The sequence below is a fragment of the Apodemus sylvaticus genome, chromosome 23 (genome assembly GCF_947179515.1).
Source record: "Apodemus sylvaticus chromosome 23, mApoSyl1.1, whole genome shotgun sequence".
NCBI classification, from domain to species: Eukaryota; Metazoa; Chordata; class Mammalia; order Rodentia; family Muridae; genus Apodemus; species Apodemus sylvaticus.
This window is the reverse complement of record NC_067494.1, coordinates 11,573,938-11,594,166: the sequence shown is the minus strand read 5'-3', so window position 1 is coordinate 11,594,166 and position 20,229 is coordinate 11,573,938. Positions and strand designations below refer to the sequence as shown.

The window sequence follows — 20,229 nt, the reverse complement described above, 5'->3', positions numbered from 1 at the left end:
GGCTGACCAACTCAGCTACCGCCCAGGTCCGGATCCAGGTCCCACCTGGGAGAGCTGGCCACTCTGTCATCTCTCCTGTCGGAGCAGCTGGAGCGCATGAAGGGGCTAGCTCTGCAGAGCCAAAGCTGCAGGATCCTCTTGATAACCACTGGATGTCTGAGAGGAGTCCTGTGTAAGTCTTAAGCCAGTGGCCTTGAACCTTGAACTTGCCATGAATATTTGCAAGAAAAGGCATGCTATTCTTCGTACTGAGACACACTGCAGCTTTCACAAAGAGATATTTTTATTATTTTATTTTTGTTTTGTTTTGTTTTGTTTTGTTTTGTTTTTGAGACAGGGTTTCTCTGTGTAGCCCTGGCTATCCTGGAACTTACTCTGTAGACCAGGCTGGTTTTGAACTCAGAGATCCACCAATCTCCCCCTCCTAAATGCTGGGATTAAATGCTGTGTCATCACTGCCCATCTGTAATGCTGTTTTTAAAAGAGACAGAAAGGAATAATAGTGAATAATAATGTTCATTTCAAACTTTTAGAAACTTGTAATCTCCAAAAATGCAACCATGTAAGAACATAGGAATAGGAAGATGGAGGCAGGAGACAGAAAAGCATCAGGTAGGAGTTATGTAAAAACTGTTTGTGGTGTCCATTTCTGCCCTTTAGTTATTTATTGGCCTGATAAAAACAAGGCCAGGTGTGAGGCTGTGTGCTTATAATCCAGCGATTGGATGGCAGAGGCAGAAAGATGAGTTTAAGGCGACCTCGGCTACATGGGGGAGTTCTGGGTTAGCTTATGTAGCCTGTCTTAAAAATCAAACTAAAATTTGGTTTTTTTGGATTTGTTTTCTTCGAGACAGGGTTTCTCTGTAGAGCCCTGGCTGTCCTAGAACTCACTCTGTAGACCAGGCTGGCCTCGAACTCAGAAATCCTCCTGTCTCTGCCTCCCAGAGTGCTGGGATTACAGGCGTGTGCCAACACCGCCCTGCTCTTAAACCAAAATTTGAAAAGCCAGATATTTAAACTCTAATGCAGATGTGCTCTTATGCAGAGCACGAAAGTTCTGATGATGATAAAAACTTACCTATATAAATATAAAGGTAAAAACAGCAATCAGTTCACCTCCAGGATCTCTTTCATAATAAATAATTTCTATCAAAATTTGTCTTAACGTTTTGAGACCGAGAAGGAAAGATAAGTAGGAGAAATGTGGCAGGCTCAGGAGAGAAGAGATTCGTTCATTAGATACCTCCAGTGTTTATTGAGCTTTGCTTACTGCAAAGCATTCGATGGTGGGGAAGCGAATCCTACTCTTTGGGTTTCAAAATGCTAGGAAAATGTAAACGCATACAGACTCCTAAACACCCTGGTGAGCTTGGCTTATTGGTAACCCTCAGGTTGGGGATGAATTTCAAAACTTAAAAAAATATCCTGAGGGAAACGGGCAGCTCTACCTGTCTCCTGCCACTGCAGGGCAGCCAATTCCAGGAGCATTAGTGAACATTCCTACAAAGGAAGGAGGAGCCACAGCCTTCCAGAGCTTTTTTTGTTGTGGGAGAAGTAAGTTGATATGTCCATGTGTCCAGGCATCCTGAGAGCTGCGGTCTTCATGTTTCTACTTTGTTGTATTGCTTTTTCGGGCTCAAAACTGGTCTTGAGATGACATTTGATGTGTTCAAACCCATTGTTTGAATGGCTAGACAGCCTTGATGCATAGACAGACATCGGAATAATCTTTCTTTTTCTTTTTAAACTTTTGCTCGATAAATTGGTGCAATGCTCACCTTGTATAGACTTGCAAAGAATGTTGGGAATTACTGGCCACAGAATGGGATGAAACCCATATCAAACCTGGCAGGAAAAGTTATGAAGATACTCAACTATCTGTACTCTAAAGTCTACCATATGCAGAATGGAGATGTTTAAGTCTCAGGATACAACATCTAAGGTTTTTAATTGCTTAGTATGAAAGAAACCAGGACTATACTACATTTTCTTATCTCCATGATGCAAAGCCTGTGTGTGTGTGTAGTGGGTAAAATCATGTTACTGTACTGTTACACATGTATGGATGATTGCAAATGGATAAATTCCCCACAGCCCTGTATCCTGAAACTCAAATGGGTTGACAGTATGTACCCATAGTCTGAGCACTTGGAACTGGAGGTAGTAGGGTCACAAGTTCAAGGCTAGCTAGGGCTACAGGGTCTCAAAAAAAAAAGTTTCAGAGGATGAGTCCATTGTCAACTCTTTGGTTTTTTGTTTTGTTTTGGTTTTGTATTTTTTGTTTTTGTTTTTGTTTTTGGGGTTTAGTTTTTTCGAGACAGGGTTTCTCTGTGTAGCCCTGGCTGTCCTGAAACTCGCTCTGTAAACCAGGCTGACCTCCAACTCAGAAATCTGCCTGCCTCTGCCTCCCAGGTGCTGGGATTACAGGCGTGCACCACCACACCGGGCTTCATTATCAACTCTTGTGGCAGGGAGTTTAGCAGCAGGCAGGCAGGCATGGTACTGGAGCAATAGCTGAGAGCTTGTATTGAGAGAGAGAGAGAGAGAGAGAGAGAGAGAGAGAGAGAGAGAGAGAGAGAGGCAGACAGAGAGAGACAAAGACAAAGAGACAAAGACAGAGAAACTGTGTGTGTATGTATGTGAGAGAGAGAGGGAGAGAGAGAGAAAGAGAAACAGAGAGAGACAGAGACAGAGAGAAAGACAGAGAAACTGTGTGTGTATGTATGTGTGTGTGTGTGTGAGAGAGAGAGGCAGAGAGAGAGAGAGAGACAGAGAGACAGAGAGACAGAGAGAGACAGAGACAAAGAGACAAAGACAGAGAAACAGTGTGTGTGTGTGTATGTGTGTGTGTGTGTATGTGAGAGAGAGAGGGAGAGGGAGAGAGAGAGAAAGAGAAACAGAGAGAGACAGAGACAAAGAGAGAAAGACAGAGAAACTGTGTGTGTGTGTGAGAGAGAGGGAGAGATAGAGAGAGGGAGAGAGAGAGGGAGAGGGAGAGGGAGGGAGAGAGATAGAGAGAGGGAGAGAGAGAGGGAGAGGGAGAGAGAGAGAAGGCATTACCACTACCCAGATGGCCAGTAAGCCTTCTTAACCCTTCCCAAACAGTTCTACCAATAGGGGACAGAGTATTCAAATACACAAGCCTGTGTGGACAATTCTTACTAAAACTAAAACTAAAACTTACCCAGAGAAAATACAGTGAGTTAACATAAGTTTCTACTCACCGAAGCCCCTAACTTTGCTCGCTACTGTCTATCCTAAATCTATGCTGACAGTGTCAGCCAATTGAACCCGTAATGTGGCACCATTTTTCCAGAGTCCCAGTTCCAGGAGTCAACCTTCCAGGCAAGCTGTTTCTATCTTGTCACTCTGACCATACACATAAGGTCATATTTTTGTCTTCGCTTAAGTTTTAAAGGCCTTCCCTGCTGAGACCACTCTCGTTAGGTTAGCCTTCACCCAGGACATGAAAATGTCTTCCCATCCTTCACTCATCTGATAAAGATCAGAAGAGACTTCCTCACAACTGAAGATATAGAGCAAAGAACTTGATCCTGTGGAATCTATCAGTCTTCCAGTGGTCCCCATATCCTGAGGCAGATGACTAAGTGAGAGAACACTTAGTTACTATGGAGGGCAGTACTCAGCAGGCTGGGTGGGGCAAGGTTCTTCAGAAGGCTGTATGTGGTAGCTAGGAGGGAGCAGTCCTCACAGGCTCAGGTACCAAAGCTTGGTCCCCAGTGAGCGGAACTGTTTAGGAAGGATTTAAAAGTGTGGCCTTCTTGGAGATACATGACATGGGGTGGGCTTTAAATTTCAAAAGCCCGTGCTAGGCCCATGGTGTTCTCTCTCTCTCTCTCTCTCTCTCTCTCTCTCTCTCTCTCTCTCTCCCTCCCTCCCTCCCTCCTTCCTCCTTCCCTCTCTACCTGATCCCTGTAGACCAGACTTTCAAGCTTGCTGCTACTGTCTTAGTGTCATGTCTGTTAGGATTTCGTCTAAGCTCCACTCCACAGTTACCTGGCAACAGCCAGGTATGCCCCGCCCCACCATTACCTGGTAACAGCCAGGTAGGCCAGGCCTACTATAAAGGGGGCTGATCAGGCCCCTCCTCTCTCTCTCTTGCAACTCTAATTCTCTCACTCTCAGCCTCTCTCTCTTGCCCCCTCTTGGGCTCTCCTCCCCTCCCCCTCTCTCCACATGGTCATGGCCGACCTTGGTTTCTCTACTCTCTCCCTCTCTCTGCCTTTCTCTGTCTCTACTACCCCCTTAACTCCCCTGCCCTCGTCCTGAATAAACTCTATTCTGTACTATACCTGCTGTGTCTGGTCCCTCGGGGAAGGGATGCCTCAGTGAGGGCCCAGGGAGGCACCCCCTTTCCTCACTCCAATGTAGAACATATTCTCTTGCCTCTTTCTCTTATGATCACAACAGTGTCTGCCTCCTGCTTTCTGCTAGCCCTCTGAAACTATAGGCCATCCTCCAATTAAATGTTTCATTATATAAATTGCCTTGGCCATGGTGTACCCTCACAGGAATAGAACAGTGAGAGGCCGTATGTATGTGTCCTGAATAGACATCCTGTACATTTTCTCCCATATGTTCTCCATAGCTAGGGCTCATGGTTATCAGCCCAAGGATGAAGGGATCAGAGTGGAAGTCATACCACCCATTACATCCCTAATTACTCACTAAGAAAAGTTTTACTTCCTGTCACTAAGTTCATGCTCTGTTGGTCTGGATATCTTAGTTCCAGAGGGGAAATGTTTCTATTAGGAAACACAATAAAAACAATTCCGTTGAGTTGGGAGTTAAAATAGATGACTGGCCAATTCCGACCCATCATGTCTCTAAGTCAACCTGGTAAGGAGGGGGTGCAGAGAAGATGGGGATCACTGATATGGCCCAACAAGGGGAGATTGGACCAGTCCTTGAGTGGAGGCGAGGAAGCACATATCTGCAGCCCAGGCTCCTCTCAGTGTTTTATTTCCTGATTTAAAGTCGATGGGAAATTACAGGAACCCAATCCAGGACGAAATAGGAAAGGCTCAGACTCTTCAGCAATGAAGTCTATCTCACTCTCCCAGTTTAAAGAACAAAACAACAGAGTTTACTGAGGAAAGGGGGACTATAGAGGGGGTAATGAGGGTGACTGCTAACATCAACTACACTTCTGTGACCAGTTACAGAAAGAGTTACAGAAACATGGAGATTACGTCTCTGCCAGGACGTAATCTCCATGTTTCATTAAGATTACCTCTGAACATACCTTTGAACATATATTGATCAATATTATTCCTCTTTATTCCCTTCCCATGTAACCTAAGATCTTGACTTTGTACTTTAAGACATGGGCTATCAAGAAGAGTAAAAATCATCTCCTTTGGAGAAGAGGATTACTGCATTTTTTGATTGTACGCAGAGTGGATATTTCATGTTACATAAAGCTACTATTACGTTGTTGTCTAATTTGATTTGGAAGTTAAGCATGTTTAAAAATCTCTGTGTTGGTTTTCAATTGACACCAGATTGATTTCTGATGGCTAATTGTAGGTATCACCTTCACTGACTTAAGGGATAGTGAAGGATTGGGATTGTTGTGTTTCCAGAAGTGTCATGTGTGTGTGTGTGTGTGTGTGTGTGTGTGTAATGAGCAGGAGTATCCTACCTGGTATTGGCTGGAGGCCTGAATAAAAAAAGAGAAAGAGAGAAAAGGTGCTCTCTTTAAATTCCTCACCCGTGTAGACAAACTCTTCATCTCATCTTCAGATATCCCAACTCCAGATTTCGTGTGGTTTTTTTCCCCCAACGCCAGACAGGATGGTACATGCTGGTAATCTCAGAATTTAGGTAGTAGAAGCAGAAGGATCATTAGTTCAAAGTTATCCTTGGCTAACACTAAGTTCAAAGCCGCATGGACTGACTACATGAGACCCTGTCTCCAAGGAAAGAAAGAATACAGAAGAAACGTATACATTTCTAAGCATCAGATGCATCCCGGGTCATATTTTAGTGACACCAGGCCGCTGCTAGGTCTTAGGAAAAATAGCTATATTTGGAATTTCTCTTAAGCCTTTGGATAAGTGACAACTTAAGAAACTACAGTCCGTAGCCTCCTTGTGTATGTACTAAGTGCAGCCAGGTCACCCTGCATTAGTCTTCTAGTGATAAACTGATTCTTGGTGCCACCAAAGACGGGTCCCAGCCACATCTGATGGAGGAGAGACGTGAGACCTGGAGCCGCTGGAATGACCTAGAAAAGCTCTTGGGAATACTCAGTCCTTCCTTGACCTTCAAGACTGCCCCCTTCAACTGGTCTGAACCAGCCTTCAAATATCTCAAAAACAGCTAACAATGAAAGCCTCCCACTGTTCCCTTTCCAAGGCTTTTGACTCTCAGCAGCCACTTGTGCTTCAAACACTTGGTCAATTATCTTGGTATTCAATTTCTGGAGGTGACATCGTTGGGAGCCTTGTAGGTGGGACCAAGGGGAAAAACAGGAAGCTGAAGAACGAGGGTGGCGGTCTTTCAACCCTTTATCATGGAATTCCTACCTCCCAGGCCGAGCTGTGGCTCTGAGGAAGAAGCTGTGCAAATGCAATCGATCGCAGCATACCTCTGTACTAACTAGGTTTGCAGTGTTGGAGGGAGGCCTTTGATGTTTTTGGTTTGTTTTTTGGTTGGTTGTTTGGTTGTTTGGTTGTTGGTTTTTTGTTTTTTGGAGTCAGGGTTTCTCTGTATAGTCCTGGCTGGCCTGGAACTCACTCTGTAGACCAGACTGGCTGCCTGCCTCTGCCTCTCAAGTGCTGGGATTAAAGGCGTGCGCCACCACTGCCCAGCACCTTTGTTGGTTTTGAAACAGGGCTTTCCTGAGTAGCTCTGGCTGTCTGAGCTAGAGTCAATGTGTAGACCAGGCTGGCCTGGTCCTACAGAACTTACAGAGGTCCGCCTGCCTCTGCCTCCAGAGTGCTGGGTTAAAGGTGTGGGCTACCCTTGCCTCCTTGTGTAAGGCCTTTTATACGAAGCTGTAAGGTGTGTGTATCACCAACAGAGATAATCATGTTTTCCATAGGAAAGTCCATCTTGAAAGAGGCATATAATAAGTTCAACAGTTCATTAGTTTTCACAGTTTATGGGATGGAAATATCAGTAGCCCCACTCTACAGATGACAAGATTAAGGTATAAATTATTGCAGATAGCAGGCCTCCAGCAGAGCAGACACCCTTTCACCACCTGTGTTCACTGTATCTCTTGAGCGTGTGCAAGAAAAGACACCAAGCCGTTCTCCAAACCCCCTCTACCACTAACTATCATGTTGTCTTCTTTTCTTTCTACCATCTGTGGGCAGGGTTTGTAGGACACTGTGGCCTAGGGTGGCCTTAACTGCTCTAGCTTCCTCATAGAAGAATTACAGGTTCAGGATGGGAAAGATTTGAGGAGAGACTTAGACTATGGGCCAAGTAAGGCTTTTAGCTTTCACCCTAGTTTGACAGATCTGTCAGAAATTGAGAGGTGTTTTCTTTCTATGAGCACTTTGTAAATAGGGAGGGGTGCAAAACAGCCCCCTTAACCGTCTCCATCTTGGTTCTAATTTTCTTAAGCACATCTCAAGCCTCGAATCTGCAAAGAAATACCAAGTTCTGCGTTCTTGATGGTCAAGACAAGGTTTTGAGATTTCCTGGGATGTGGGCTTTATAAGTAGATAAACCCAGGAACAGTTGGAGCTGGAGGGGGCAGAGAGCACGGGCTCCTCAACCCACTGTGGAGGAAACTCACTGTTTCAATTAGTTTGTATTCGATGACAAGGGACCTTTTAGAATGTAAATGCCTAGCCTTACTGCTGACGTGACCGTAGGCAAGGCTTTCTTTGAGGCCTTGGTCTCTTGAAGTTAGGTCATTCACAGTATTTAATTTTGATTCCAAGAGTCTCCCAATTTCTTTTTCTAGTCAGACAGACTAGAAATAATTTTTCATGATCAGAGAGAAACTTTCTGAAACATGCCCCCACCCCCATACCTCTTAAGAGTTAAACACAAGGCAGATACGCAGTGTTCTACATGTATTCTGGCTAGCAAGGTTGTTGACGGTTTATAAACTTTGTTGTTCATTTTATCAGTGGCCTGGCCACATTCCAGAGATGGGGTGAAGCTGACTTTTTCGTCACAGACTTTCAAGAGCGACCCTGACTTCTTCCACCCTCTCCCCTAGTTAACATTAAAAACTTCTCTTTCTAGCAGGAATGCTTGTAGAACATCGGGGTTGTTATTTATTTCTTGGGGGAGGGGTGCTCCACAATCAATAAAGCTTAGCAGTATGGGTTTAATAACTCTTAATGGCATTGTTGAGGATAATGTATACTTCTCTTGTTTTCTCCTGCATCTCTCATCTTTATGCACGTCACTTTTGACAGTTACAAATATGGATGGTAATAATTATGATAGAAGCTGTGCTCCAGAAATAGCTTAGCCGCCACTTGTCCATGATAGCTGTCACGAATCAACTCGTTTGTCATCAATTCCCTTGGGGGATTACTATTTTAATAAAAAGACATGCTCTTAGTGACAGCCCCTAACAAAAATTCATCAATTCAGTTGCTCTCTCTCTATATATATATATTTATATAGTAACTGTGTTTTTGGGGTGTTTCTGTGTGTTTTGAGGATTTCCCAAGGAAAGCTTTCTACCTGTATCACCAACAATATAAAAGGTGGGGGGGAGAGGGGCAGGGAGGAGGCTAAACTATGCGCTTGTGTGTTCTGGAGCAATATAAAATGGTATTTTCTTGTTACCAATACAATATCTATGTAGGTCATCAAGACTTGAGTAAGGAGCTCCGGAGTACATGTAGTGGAATATTTATTTAGACAATGCGTTTCAAACCAGTTCCTCTGTAAAGCTTTGAAATAAATAAGTTATATTAAACTGTCATGTTTCAGCATTTGTATAGTCCATTTTCCCAACAGCAACAGAAAGGCGCAAGGCAGCTTTCTAAAATAGTAATGGGTATGTTCTGTTTACATCTTGGTAAACCAGTTGCATCAGAATTTTTTTTGTCGTTTTACCTATACTGATGTATACTTGTGAGAACACTGGCTTGGGGAGTTGGGGCTAGTTAGTGAGCCGCTCTCCCACCAAAGCTCTGTGCTCTCCGGGAAGAATTGCAGGGCCATGCTCTGGGACACAAAACTCCAGGGCAATCCGACCTTCTGGAGTTCTCCCAGAGAACTCGAGCGCCCTCTAGCCTGCATATCCACTGAGTCGGTCAGACAGGTCCAGCCACTTACCCAAGAAGGAGACTCTGGGAAGCGGCCCGATAACCTCCTGGTAGCAGGACTACCTGAAGTAAGGAAGGAAGACTGGATCAAGTGGATGAATAGCTGCCAAGGGGCAGCCTCAAGCCTGTGCCCGGTTAACAGGAGCATCGCACAGTCCCCCCCCCCAACTCCCTCCTTCCCCCCACTGCCGTGTGTCACCTTCCTGTTCGGAAGTCTTAGTAGGTTGCTGGGACAGAACTGGGGGCGCCTGCTCCGCCCATCAGGTATCCGCTTGGAAGAAAAGGCAGTCTCAACAACTTGATTCCCTCTCTGTTAAATGATAAGGTTAGCAGACCATCCGTCTCCAATGGCTGACCATTCCGGGCATGGGGAGGAAGAGGTGCATGTAAATCGCTCCTTTTCTGTTCCAACCACAAATATATGGTTGAACTTTCTCTTTATTGCACTTGGAGGCCTCTGACTAGAATTCCATGTTCCTTTCGGAATGCATGCCAGAGCTTCCTTGGGAGACCAGCCCCTGTGCATGTGTTTTGAATTTTTTTTTTCTGGACTGATTTGTGATGATAATCGGTTAAGTTACATTTCTTGTATGTCTTGCTGGTAAAATAAGCCTAGATCGCTGATGACTGTAATTTTCTGGATGATGTTGCAACGGCAGAATAAATAGCCCAGTGGTGAACTTTGCTGCTTGCTCCCTTCCTGTATGTAAATTCCCTTTAGATAGATAAAAAGTGGGACTGGAACAGAAAGGCTATAGCAAGCAGCCTCTGGCAGGACCTTCCTTGTCATCTGGCGCTTCCAGTGTCATCAGAGGCACGCAGCCTAGTGGCTAACTCTTTGGGGAACTAGTTCTTCCTGCGATCTCCATAAAGTAACCCCAGCCTTTACCTCTGCAGCACTGGGAAGGATGAAAGAGGAGGCCTTAAGATCCCCTTGGAAAGGTTCGTGTTATGACGTTTTGAGTGCCGTAGTTTGGATGGGATGGGTAAACCAAAGATAGCCGGGAGAGGCACGGGGACGCTCGGGTGATGTGCTAGGGAGGGTCTCTGTAAGACTTCCGGGTTTAATGGTTTAAAACAAATATGCAAACATCTTTGCGGAGATTGGTGTTTCCCAGCAAACAGTTTTTCTGGAGGGGGGAGTTACCAGGCAGGTGTGGTGGGGGGCAGAGCTGGACTGAGCTAAACAAACGCCACATGGCTTGGAAGCATTCGCTGGCAATAACAAATTCATAGTTTATGCAGAATCCAAGCACGGGGGGGCGGGGGGGGGGGAAGCAAGGGCTGGTTGCTATGATTTGGAATCGCCTACACCTTGTTTGAGTTTGGAGTGCCAATTTCAGGCACCCTAAGTGCACTGCAAAGAATGTCTACTAAGCAAAATGTTGTTGGTTCCAGAGCTGTGTGTCCCGCTCTCCTGGTCTCTAGCTGCTGTCCGAAGTGAGCAAATCGAACTAGCTGAGACTAGAGATCACGTTAGGTGGTGGGAGGTGGCCGCCACTACAAAACCGAACTCGCATAAGAAAGGGCTTTGCATGGTTTTCCTGACCTGACAACTGGTATTCTGTAGTGTGTCAGTTCTACAATGCTAGACCTTGCGTGGCCAGGGGTCATGACAGGGCAGTCACGGCAGAAAGCACAGCGAACGCCAGCTACTGGCCCCAGTAGCCGCCTTCCCGGCCCAGCCCAGACCTGGCTCCCGGCTTCCCAGCCAGCGTTGGCGCGCGTCCCCACGTTGGCGGGCAAACTGCAGCGCCAGGCATCCCCCAGCGGCGGGGTTATACTGCAAGGCTTGTCACTCCTGCCCAACTCAGGCTGCCTCCTGCAGCTTCCCTCCCTGTTCCCAGCTTTTTGAGAGGAGTCTCTTACTAATATTTAAAGAGTTAAAAGGGTTTCAGTTATGTGGACTTGCAAAAAAAAAAAAAAAAAAAAAAAAAAAAAAAAAAAAAGCAAGGTGATATAAAAATCTACCTGGGTCAGCTATCAGTTAGCCCAAAGGAGGGTAGTGGAGATGTGGAGATTAGGAAAAACGGACGGGTTTTTTAAGCACTGCAATGCAATCTTGCAGTTTTCCTGTGAGAGATGAGGCAGGCACCCGGGCAAGGTTGTTGACCTCCCAAGGGTCACTCCAGGTCGGCCCGGAGAGAAGCCCCTGCTCCCTCTATCTTTCCACCTCCTCACGTGTTCTTGTCATGGCTAGGATTAAAATTTGCAAGGCTCAAAATTTATGCGGAAAGGACAGAATGTTCTCAGAGATTAGCTGGAAAAAAAAGTGAAATGAAGATTGTACTTTTTTTTGTAGCGCAGAGGCTTATTTCCGCCCCCTCCCCTACACATTCCTGACCCCCCCCCTTCCCCCCTCTTGCCTTCCTTCCTCCTCTTCCAAGTTCTGGGATTTTTCAGCCTTGCTTGGTTTTGGCCAAAAGCACAAAAAAGGCGTTTTCGGAAGCGACTCGGCCATGCACAAGGGCCATTTGTTTGTTTTGGGACTGGGGCAGGAAATCTTGCCGGCCTGAGTCACGGCGGCTCCTTCAAGGAAACGTCAGTGCTCGCCGGTCTCCGTCGCCTTCTGCGCGCCCCTCGGTCCGCAGTCATGGGCGAGATGCAGGGCGCGCTGGCTCGGGCTCGGCTCGAGTCCCTGCTCCGGCCCCGCCACAAAAAGCGGGCGGAGGCACAGAAAAGGAGCGAGTCCGTCCTGTTGAGCGGACTGGGTAAGTAAGTGCCGCCGCCCGGCTCGCGGGGACACCGGGTGCGTGGAGGTCGGGACGGGGCACTGCGCGGGAATCTGAATCTGGAGGCGGCCTCCGGGCCGGGGACGGGACACAGAGGAGGGGAGAGGTCTGCGGTGACCGTGCACTGCGGTGTGTCCACTCGGGAAGCACGGGAGAGGAAATGGAAAATCACCGGGGCTCTCCACCCCTCCAGTGCTCTCTTCGGTCTCCCAAGCAGACCGAGGCCGAGTGCAGCCCGGCGCGGGGTCCTGCTTGTGCAGCTTGCGGAAGCCTCGGTCCTGCTCGGGGCGGCTCGCATGGCTCATTCAGGACACAGTGGCCAGTCGCCCATCTTCTCGCAACTAGGTCTGCAGCTTGCTCGGCGGCTGGGGCGGCGGGGTGGAGCCTTGCGGTGGGCGGGCCCGTTGATGGGCGGGCCCTGAGCCACTTCCTCATTCCGCCGGCTCCGCCCCCTCGCCGCGCAGGGCTTATAAAGCCGGTCGCGCGGCCCGAGCGCACTGTTGGCTAAGCCTGTCTCACTCCTTCCTTCGCTCTCTTCTGGGCATTTTCCGGGCATCGGGGCGATGACCGTCAAAACTGAGGCTGCTCGAAGCACCCTCACCTACTCCAGGATGAGGGGAATGGTAGCGATTCTCATCGGTGAGTGCTGGAAGAGCACTCTGGACTAGTGTAGGAGAGACGGCGTGGGTTTTGAAGGTTCTGGGTCAGATTATCGTGTGGCGTCGGACGTTACAGAGACCCCTAACCACCACCTCCTCTTTCTTTCTCTCTTTAATTATAGCTTTTATGAAACAGAGAAGGATGGGCCTGAACGATTTTATTCAGAAGATTTCCAGCAGCGCCTATGCATGCAAACAGTAAGTTTTGGGTTATTGGGGAAATAGAAAGAATTGTATAAATTTACCAGCAGCTAAGACTTATTATTACTACTTGTTCATGGTGTGTGTGTGTGTGTGTGTGTATGTGTGTGTGTGTGTGTGTGTGCTGAAATCTTTCCTCCGGGGTAGATCTCTTCTGGTCTTGAGCATTTTGCTTATTTGAAACATTTTAAACATTATTAATTTTATGGGTCGAGTTTGGCCCCGAGGTTTAAGATTAAGTCTCGTGAATGTTTACCAAAATCCACGTCCCCTCAATAAACAAACCTTAATTTGTAGTTAACTGGGTTGTTTTCCTTACCTACCTACCATTTTTGTTTTGTTTTTTTGTAATTCATTCGGATGTTTTCGGTTTAAATACCGAACGGTTGAGTCAGAAATAGAGCTTATGTCTGTGTGCCCTCTGGTGGCGAATTTAAGTTTCTAAAAAAACGGCCCTGTAATCTCCACAGCGCTGAAGTTCAGTCCATTTTGAAAATGTCCCATCCTCCAGAGCCTGAACTTCTGAACGCCAACCCGTCTCCTCCGGTAAGTACGTCTTGTCTGGGGAGGAAAATTGTAAACGTATCCGTACTTTCCTGTAGTGGTCAGTCAAGGCGGGATTGTCTATTCACAAACATCCCACAAGTGTGGCTTAGGTGTTTAAGTACTGAGTCACTGGGATGTGTTGAAAGACATATTTCATAAAGTATTTTATGGGTTTACAGTAAGGATGTGTGCAGCTTACGTATTAAAGGGTGACGTTTTGTTTTCTAGCCAAGTCCCTCTCAACAAATCAACCTGGGTCCGTCCTCCAATCCCCACGCCAAACCCTCTGACTTTCATTTCTTGAAAGTGATTGGAAAGGGCAGTTTTGGAAAGGTAAGTCCCACCCTGAAAACTTGCAGCTAGGCTCTTCCATGCATTAATTTTTTTATTCTCCCTGGAGGAGGATAGAAAAATGACTGTCTGATTGACATTTCAGGTTCTTCTGGCAAGGCACAAGGCAGAAGAAGCATTCTATGCAGTCAAAGTTTTACAGAAGAAAGCTATTCTGAAGAAGAAGGAGGTGAGGGCGACACCTAGTGGCTGGGGCTGGCAGGCGCGGTGGAGAATTTTTCCCCTGTGCTTTGCTGTTCTGTGGAAATCTGAATCTTACCTCTTTCCTAGGAGAAGCATATTATGTCGGAGCGGAATGTTCTGTTGAAAAACGTGAAGCACCCTTTCCTGGTGGGCCTTCACTTCTCGTTCCAGACCGCCGACAAACTCTACTTTGTCCTAGACTACATTAATGGTGGAGAGGTGAGTGGAGGCGTGTGCATCTTGATGGTGGGGGTGGGGCTGCTCCCGGTTTGGGTTCGAGATGAGCTTTTAAAAGACATTGGAGAGATTGCCAGAATTAGCATTTCCATGAACTTAGCAACTTAGTGAGAATCCAGAAGCTATCTCAGGCCTGATTAAACGACCCCCGCTCAGCCTCAGTCTCTCTGTCTCTTGCAGCTGTTCTACCATCTCCAGAGGGAACGCTGCTTCCTGGAACCACGGGCTCGCTTCTACGCAGCCGAAATAGCCAGTGCCTTGGGTTATCTGCACTCCCTAAACATCGTTTATAGGTGAGCCAAAGATTCAAAGCTGCCTCACTGGGAAAGAGGGAGGCCAGGCTGAGCCTTGGGAGGCGTAAAATAATGAGATATTGTGTGCACCTTGGTCACTTCTAACAATTACCTAGCACTGAGCCCTCTTGACCCCCAGTATCAAGAGGGCGGTGCATAATCCAGAACAGTCCAACAAAGGCTCTGTTCTGTGATTGGCTATGGAACAGGAGCGGATTAACAAACTTACTGCCTCGAGCAATCTTAGCAGAGAATTAGTCATGAAGTCACCTTAACCTATGTGGCCACTCTTTTTCCCCACAGAGACTTAAAACCGGAGAATATTCTCTTAGACTCCCAGGGACACATCGTCCTCACTGACTTCGGGCTCTGCAAGGAGAACATAGAGCACAACGGGACAACGTCCACCTTCTGTGGCACGCCTGAGGTAGGCAGTCCGACCCCGTGCCCCATCTACCCCACCCCCTTCCAAGAGACACATGCAGTAATGCTATTAAATATGAAACGAAGAGTCAACTTCAAGCAGTTCCTTAGTACAGCTCCGTGCAAAACAGATAGCATTTATTGTTTGGTTTACCCTGAGCATTCCCAAGGCCTTCTGCTAGTTTTTAATTCCAACTAGCTGTTTGTGTCTTAAGAGATCCTCATGGTACCACCTGGTACCAACTTGATCCCTAAATGTATCGGTATACACACAGTTGACCAACCTCACAAAGTACAGAGGATTTAACTAAGAAGCAATCCAAACACCACACACACACACACACACACACACACACACACACACACACACACACGGTGGGGGGGCAGGGCAAGTTGACTCTGCTTCTGGTCTTTTCACATGCTTGCAGTGGACTAAGAGTTAACCTCTCTCTTCTGGTGTGTGTCATTTCAGTACCTCGCCCCTGAAGTTCTCCATAAGCAGCCGTATGACAGGACGGTGGACTGGTGGTGCCTCGGGGCTGTCGTGTATGAGATGCTCTATGGCCTGGTGAGTATCACGCCTGGGACAGTTAGGAGACAATTTTTGATTTACTTGTTCAGGTTTAGCTACCCTGGCTTGTCTATATCATTAGCCTTATCAAAAGCTAGTGAAAGAGACACTGGTTATTTTACATTTTATAATTTTATAAATAGTGTCTTCTGGATTTTTTTTTTTTCAATTTGACTCTCGTTTGAATCTTAGGGCAGGTACAGGTACTGAAAATTGTACCAAGGAGCATCCCTAACCCTCCAGGTCACTTACCTGTCCAGTGCTCGCCCCATCACTCGCACGCACGCACGCACGCACGCACGCACACCCTCCCTAACAGGGCGATAGCCAGGGAAGAGACCAGCTCAAATCCAGTCCAGCTTAACACACTAAGATCAGCACTTCATATCTAACAGACGCTAGACAAAGCTTCATTTGAATCTGAAAGAACTCCCTTCCTTTTCCAGCCTCCATTTTATAGCCGGAACACAGCTGAGATGTATGACAATATTCTGAACAAGCCTCTCCAGTTGAAGCCAAATATTACAAACTCAGCAAGGCACCTCCTGGAGGGCCTCCTGCAGAAGGACCGGACCAAGAGGCTCGGCGCCGAGGGTGACTTTGTGAGTGTTGTCCTGCTGTCATGGGACCTTGGGGGAAAGGAAGAGCATTGACCTTATGACCTTGTATTGAGTTCTCCACATCTAAATGAATCTGTTTCTTCCTAACAGATGGAGATTAAGAGTCATATTTTCTTCTCTTTAATTAACTGGGATGATCTCATTAATAAGAAGATTACACCCCCATTTAACCCAAATGTGGTAAGTATCTGTGTGTTTCTGGTATTAGAATAGTGAGACCCAGAAGGTATCTTTTCTGTCAGAATCTGAAGAAGTAGCAGATACTATCTATCCATAGACTCCTTATCCCACAGGAGAGTTATTTTTGTTTTTAATTCCAGCTAAGCTTGCTGAATATAAATATATTTATTAATTATAATTTCTAGGCCTAGGGATATATATACCTGTAATCCCTGTACCTCAGGACACTGAAGCAGGGTTGGGTTTGAGCCAGCCTGGGCTACCTAGTGAGACCTCGGGATCAATAATATCCTTGTAAACTTAGGAGCTTTTAGAGTTAAGTGTACAGTGGAGGGGACTACAGGACTTAAGGGTTCCCTGCCCCGTGCCCTTTTTGATGTTTGGTGTATTTCTTCTTCTTGTAACAGAGCGGCCCCAGTGACCTTCGGCACTTTGACCCCGAGTTTACTGAGGAGCCAGTCCCCAGCTCCATCGGCAGGTCCCCTGACAGCATCCTTGTCACGGCCAGTGTGAAGGAGGCTGCAGAAGCCTTCCTGGGTTTCTCCTACGCACCTCCCATGGACTCCTTCCTGTGAGCGCTCCCGGGAAGGAAGGTTCTGAAGGATTCCCTCAGCGGTTTTCTCAAGTGTTTTAGCCTTTGGTGGAGTCGCCAGCTGACAGAACATCCTAAAAGAATTTGCACATCTGGAAGCTTGGCAGTCTCGGGCCGCCCGGGCGCACACTGCTTGACAGAAGCTTTCCGAAGAGCGCATCTCCCTCTCTCTCAGTGAGCTTGTGAGGTCTTCATTTCTTTTCTTCCTTCCAACGTGGTGCTAGCTCTACCCGAGGGTGAGAGTGCCGCCTGAGACAGACACCTTGGTCTCAGTTAGAAGGAAGAGGCAGGTCTGAGAGGAATCCCCTCCCCGCAGGTCTGTGTGAGCTGTGATCAAGAATAATCAGCAATGTGCCTTTCTGAGATCGTGTTCGCTCCAAAGCTTTTTCCTATCGCGGACTGTTCGGTGTTTGTTTGTTTGTTTGTTTTGTTTTGTTTTTTCCCTTGCGGATTTCCCCATGTGTGTTGTGGTGTGAGTGTGCCTACGCCCGATCACAGACGGTTTCGTTGTGAGCATCAGTGTGACACAGGCAGGACACTACAATGTGGGACATTGTTTGTTTCTTCCACATTTGGAAGATAAAATTATGTGTAGACTTTTTTCTTTTGTAAGATATAGTTAATAACTAAAACCTATTGAAACGGTCTTGCAATGACGGGCATCCAGATGCTTAAGGAAAGCATTGCTGCTACAAATATTTCTATTTTTAGAAAGGGTTTTTATGGACCAATGCCCTAGTCGTCAGTCAAAGCCGTTGGTGTTTTCATTGTTTAAAATGTCACCTGTAAAATGGGCATTATTTATGGGTTTTTTTCCCCCATTTGTTCATTTTCTTTTGCATTCCTGGTTATTGTATGTATCGTGTAAAGAAAGTCTGTACATTGGGTTATAACACTAGATATTTAAACTTACAGGCTTATTTGTAAACCCATCATTTTAACGTACTGTAATTAACATGGTTATAGTATGTACAATTCCTCCTCACCACACAACTTTTTTTTTGTGTGTGATAAACCAATTTTGGTTTGCAATAAAATCTTGAAAACTATTTGCATAAATTGTGTCATGTGTTAAGTTTGTATATATCGATAGATAAACTGGATTTAGGAAGGGGAAAATAAATGGATCAATTTGAGCCGGGCGGTTGTGGCGCACACCTGTAATCCCAGCATTTGGGAGGCAGAGGCAGGCAGATTTCTGAGTTCGAGTCCAGCCTGGTCTACAGAGTGAGTTCCAGGATAGCCAGGGATACACAGAGAAACCCTGTCTCGAAAAAAAAAAAAAAAAAACAAGTCCCCCTCCCCCCCAAACAAGACAAAACAAATGGATCACTTTGAACACACTTTTGGTAAGCTCAGTGTAGTAGCACACACTTTCCACCTCCATCACTTGGGAGGTGGAGGCAGGATTGTGGATTGGGGACAGCCTGGACCAAAGAGTAGACCAGCTCAGGCTGCTCCGTGGCTTCTGAATTCAGGGAGGGTCAGGTCCTAGTTGTTTCCTGAGGCTGGCCTTGTCTCCAGCACTGACATTTATTTTCCCCAAGTATTCGTGCTGCCAATTATTAATCCATCCAAACAACACAATAAAATAGCATTGTATATCAATAATGTTCCCTGTTTTGATTGTTTTGTGAGGTCCTGAGGACTGCTTGTCCTCACATTTGGCTTATCAAGTGACAGGTAATTCTTTTAACAAATATGAGTACTTGGGGCTGGGCTCTGCTCTGAGTGCTAGAGACACGAGACAGGTTATTGCTGTCATGTGGGAGGGCTGTGGATGCCTGTTTGCTGGAAGGTAATCTGGGCCACAGGATAGGGTGCCACCAAAGTGGGCACATCCATGTCCTAAGTGCCCGTGTTCCCAAAATGCTATCCCAGAACTGGCTCAGGAGAAAGGAGGGGGAGCTAGCATCTTTAGGGCCACCAGGTTGTGAGTCTGTCCTGCAGAGCCCTCCAAGGTCTGTCCCACTGGGAATTAACACTGTTAGGGGGTCCTCTCAAGTCACAATCCTCTGTAACTTTTACACAAATACTTAGCACTTCAGGGATGCCCAGTGGATCCTGCTGTCACCTGTACCTTTTCATCTGTCCCCACACCGCCCCCCCATTTGTATACAGTTCTCCCAAGGGGAACTCCCCCCTCTTCTGACTCATTGAAGGCCTCCACTTAGCCAGTGCGTGCTCCCTGACCTCGGAGGCTTCTAGAGTCAGGCAAATGTTTGGCTTCCCTTATCTATCACGTTTCGTGGAATGCACTGCCAGCTCCCAGTGGCCGCAGATGGCATGATGTAGTTGTACTAGGCATTAGCTAGCTGCATATTCAATTCCCTGCCAAACCCAAACAACAAGAAGACTCTCAGGCTGTGTTTTCCTGGGAAAGTGTGAGGCCAGCTTTAGGCGGAGGGCTTAGGTGGAGGGCTCGCTCCTTCCCCCACATTCTCATTGGCAACAACAGTTACAAACCATTCCTTGAACAAAAATGTTTTTTACACTGTCCTCAAGAGGCCAAGGGCTATGATGTCATTGGTTTCCCAGAGGACACAGTTACGAATTAGAAAGTGTCTTTTGCTTAGGTTTTTAATTTTTGTCTTTGAGGTTTTGCTTTATATTTTTTATTTGATTTTGAGATAAAGTCTATGTAGCTCTGGCTGTTCTGGAATAGATGGAGCTGGCCTCAGACTCAGAGAGGCATGTCTCTGAGTGCTGGGATTAAAGGCCTGCTCCTCTAATCCTGGCCTCTTTTGCTTTTTGAAGGATGAGATCTCATATAGTTTGGGCTGGCCTCAAATAGGTCATGCGGTTACAGACGGCCTTGAACTCCTGATCCTTCTGCCTCCAGGTGCCAAGTACTAGAATGTTAAGTATGTGCCATCATGCATATCTTACTTGAAGGTTCTTTGTTCACCTGTTTTTTGGTTATTGGGGTATAGGCAATCACTTCACACAGATATGAATTTATCCAGAACTGAAAGATGCCAGAGGTGTGCCAAGTGCAATCAAACAGACAAGAGATTGGATCAGCACAGTTGTATAGGAAGGGAACAAGGCAGGAACAGGGCAGTCAAGAAGGCACAAGAGATCAATAGACAAACGGCAAATATTTGCGAAGTATTCTGATGCCAAATACCACATGTGCCAAGGTATCGCTTATCTACGGGAGCGAGGCATGTCCCTGCCAGCGTGTTCCCAGCGCCTCAGCCACTGAGGTAGAGGAGGGGGAAATCGGCTCAGGTGTGGGAGGTCATGGTCCTTATCCTTGGGAGACAGCAGAGTGGAGTCTGGACTATAGAGAGATTCCATGGCTCAAAAGAGAATGGAGGTGGGGAGGAAGGAAGAAAGGGAAGGGAAGGGAAGGAAGGGAAGGGA

The 20,229-nt window shown here is 46.6% G+C and overlaps 1 protein-coding gene across 5 annotated transcripts in view; it reads left to right on the top strand.

Annotated features, from left to right (window-relative positions):
• Positions 1-17,909, top strand: part of Sgk1 (serum/glucocorticoid regulated kinase 1) — a 118,785-nt gene extending 100,876 nt beyond the window's left edge. For 2 of the 5 annotated variants that reach the window (XM_052169761.1, XM_052169760.1), the window contains exons 4-14: positions 12,786-12,861; positions 13,335-13,410; positions 13,639-13,743; positions 13,847-13,930; positions 14,032-14,163; positions 14,362-14,474; positions 14,778-14,901; positions 15,370-15,465; positions 15,915-16,070; positions 16,179-16,268; positions 16,676-17,909. In XM_052169761.1, coding sequence (XP_052025721.1) covers positions 12,786-12,861; positions 13,335-13,410; positions 13,639-13,743; positions 13,847-13,930; positions 14,032-14,163; positions 14,362-14,474; positions 14,778-14,901; positions 15,370-15,465; positions 15,915-16,070; positions 16,179-16,268; positions 16,676-16,843 — 1,220 coding nt within the window. In that variant the 3' untranslated portion in view covers positions 16,844-17,909. Of the gene's footprint in view, positions 1-10,033; positions 10,215-11,700; positions 11,984-12,493; positions 12,644-12,785; positions 12,862-13,334; positions 13,411-13,638; positions 13,744-13,846; positions 13,931-14,031; positions 14,164-14,361; positions 14,475-14,777; positions 14,902-15,369; positions 15,466-15,914; positions 16,071-16,178; positions 16,269-16,675 lie in introns of those variants that run through there. The other 3 variants (XM_052169764.1, XM_052169762.1, XM_052169763.1) reach the window with 3 other exon arrangements.
• Positions 17,910-20,229: the final 2,320 nt, after the last annotated feature.